The 2,404-nt window shown below is 42.1% G+C and overlaps 1 protein-coding gene across 1 annotated transcript in view; it reads right to left on the reverse strand.

The window, feature by feature from the left end:
• Positions 1–1,958, reverse strand: part of CCDC112 (coiled-coil domain containing 112) — a gene marked incomplete at both ends in the record, with an annotated part of 7,954 nt that extends 5,996 nt beyond the window's left edge. Inside the window, 2 exons of the mRNA XM_010139290.1 lie at positions 11–111; positions 1,843–1,958. Coding sequence (XP_010137592.1) covers positions 11–111; positions 1,843–1,958 — 217 coding nt within the window. The remainder of the gene's footprint in view (positions 1–10; positions 112–1,842) is intronic.
• Positions 1,959–2,404: the final 446 nt, after the last annotated feature.

Here is a 2,404-nt window from a genome sequence, read left to right on the forward strand (position 1 = left end):
CTGCTGACACTCATGCCACGTTCCAGCTCCTCTAGTGTGCTGTATTCTACCCTGAAAACACTCTTCCTATTGTAAAGATGTCCATTTATGTCTTTTTCTATATTTGCAAGCCTGGAAAAAAAGGTTGCCACACTGAATAAGACATAAATACTTAGAAAAGCCCTGAGGTTTTCCAAGGTTAGTATCCAGCTGAGAGTGTGTCAACAGGACTGTCTTAGATTTTATACAAATCCCTGTTTTGTTCCTACAGCTGTTAGCAAGAAAAATCTTTCTGCAGTTATAAGACTATGCAAGTGAAAGTAACCCAAGAACTTGAACAAGATAAAGAAGTTAGCATGGAAATTACCTCAGGTAAGTGGTGCATACACTGAAATGGCTTGAAATTTTATCTTTATCCTCACTATTAGGGAGCCTTATGAGAACTTTCATAAGAAGGGGCAGACACAGGCTGTATTAATGCAGTTGCACACATAGATGGAGCCTCAGCACAGACAACACAAGTACGTTCCCTTCAGCCTTAACACCGGTAACAGTACTACTGCAGCTGAAGAGTCAAATTCAAGTTCATTAGCAATTAAATAACTTAAGGTATTAAAGCTGCTACCTTAGTTACTGACTATGCTTTATGTATAGTACAGAGTTATAGGTGACTTTTGCTTTCTCACTAAGGTCAAAAGCTTTAGAGCACAACTGAGAGTGAGTTGTGCTTTACCTCACTACAACCAGGCAGCGTACTAGGGCTTGACCTACAGAACAGCACATGCAGTATCTGCAGTCCTGAGCGCATCTCTGAAATTTGGTGCCACCGTATTAGAGATCAGAACAGCAGGACACTGGTGCCACACAGTATAGACACATCTGGAAGGATTCCCAGCATCAAGCAACACTACTGACACCGCGAGAAACCGTTGTCTCTCAGTAGCAGCTGGATTCTTCAGCAGACTATTGCTGCTCTACGGTTCAGACCCCTCTATGGTGCAGTTTATGCTTCACAGTTTAAATGCTTTGCTGTGCACTGGAATTCACAGACTAGGCTCAAGTACCAAATCTTCCTACACGGGGCACTAAAAGCCTTCAGGGCACAGCAGCGACAATGTGTTGTAGTTAAATGGCATACCTTGTTTGACGCTGCTTGGCAACATCTACATTAACCAAGCAGTCAGTTTTTAAGCTGTAACTGGGGATCCAGAATACTTTAGGAGAACCTAAAACTCTGCTGCGAGATTTAAGTGTCACTATGCAGGATTCACAACTACAGGCCTTTCCTTCAGACAGGTGGCTACATCACCCCTTCCTCATACAGCACATCCGTTCAAGAAGAAACCTCCCTGTTCTTTCAGCTGCCAGCATAGTTGTTAAAGCACTTACTCAAGATGGGAGGAAAGAGATTTGAATCACTTTTGTGCCTGAGCTGTCTTGAGCACCCGTTTTCCAAAGCAATGGCCTAGATATTCTAGATGAAGTGCTTTCAGTCTTCTCTGAGGAAGCTGTTGCGTGCTGCTCCAATTGCCCTTTGGTGAGTATGTCTTAAGGGCTTTAAGCCCTTAGAAGGGCAAGCACAGCTGAGCAGAAAAACTAGGAACTCAGTTATGCCACATGCTTCTAGTGCAGCAACAGCTTACTACAGAAGATGACTGACCAAAGTCCAAATGGTAATTAGAACAACACGGCATTTTGGAGCTCATGAGCCTATTCTGAACTACTGTAACAACCACGATAATCTGCCTGAAAAGGAAAACTTAACCTAAAGGTTTCATTACCATAAATTCTTACCTTGAACCATGAGTTACATTACCTCCAGAACAGCATGACAATATACCTATGATAAAGTGTTTAACTTACTGAGCTTTTAGCTTTTCTGCAGTTCTTATAAATTCAACTTTCTTAGCGTGTTCAGCTTTCATCTTCCAGTTCTGAAAATGTCGACCAGCATATGCAGTACTGGAACAGCTGTCGTTCTGTACATAAAAAAATCAACCATTATTCAATAAAATATTTATTTTTAAAATGCTCATTGGTTATTTTAAAGCGGACCACACCACAGTGCACAGGAACAGCATTACTTCAGCATAATACTGGCCCAACACAACTAATTTTAAGTCACACACACATAAAACTAGAGTGATGAGTGATGGGAAGTTGATGACTGCATACAAAGATGCATTCTTCAGCAGAAAAACGGGAAGACCGCAGCATCACCTGGCTTTAACAGAAGCTGCTCACCACACTGCAGTACTAACTACATCAAGACAACCGTCTTGCCTCTCATGGTGGTCATTCCCTGACAAATCACACTACCTACCTGACTACAGGCATGTAAGGTACACTAGGCAGATTACCCCCAGGTCATCTTGTCCAAAAAAAGCACTAGCTTAGCTTCATGAAATCCGCTTAACAACCCTTG

This window comes from Buceros rhinoceros, unplaced genomic scaffold (genome assembly GCF_000710305.1).
Source record: "Buceros rhinoceros silvestris isolate BGI_N320 unplaced genomic scaffold, ASM71030v1 scaffold38000, whole genome shotgun sequence".
NCBI lineage: Eukaryota > Metazoa > Chordata > Aves > Bucerotiformes > Bucerotidae > Buceros > Buceros rhinoceros.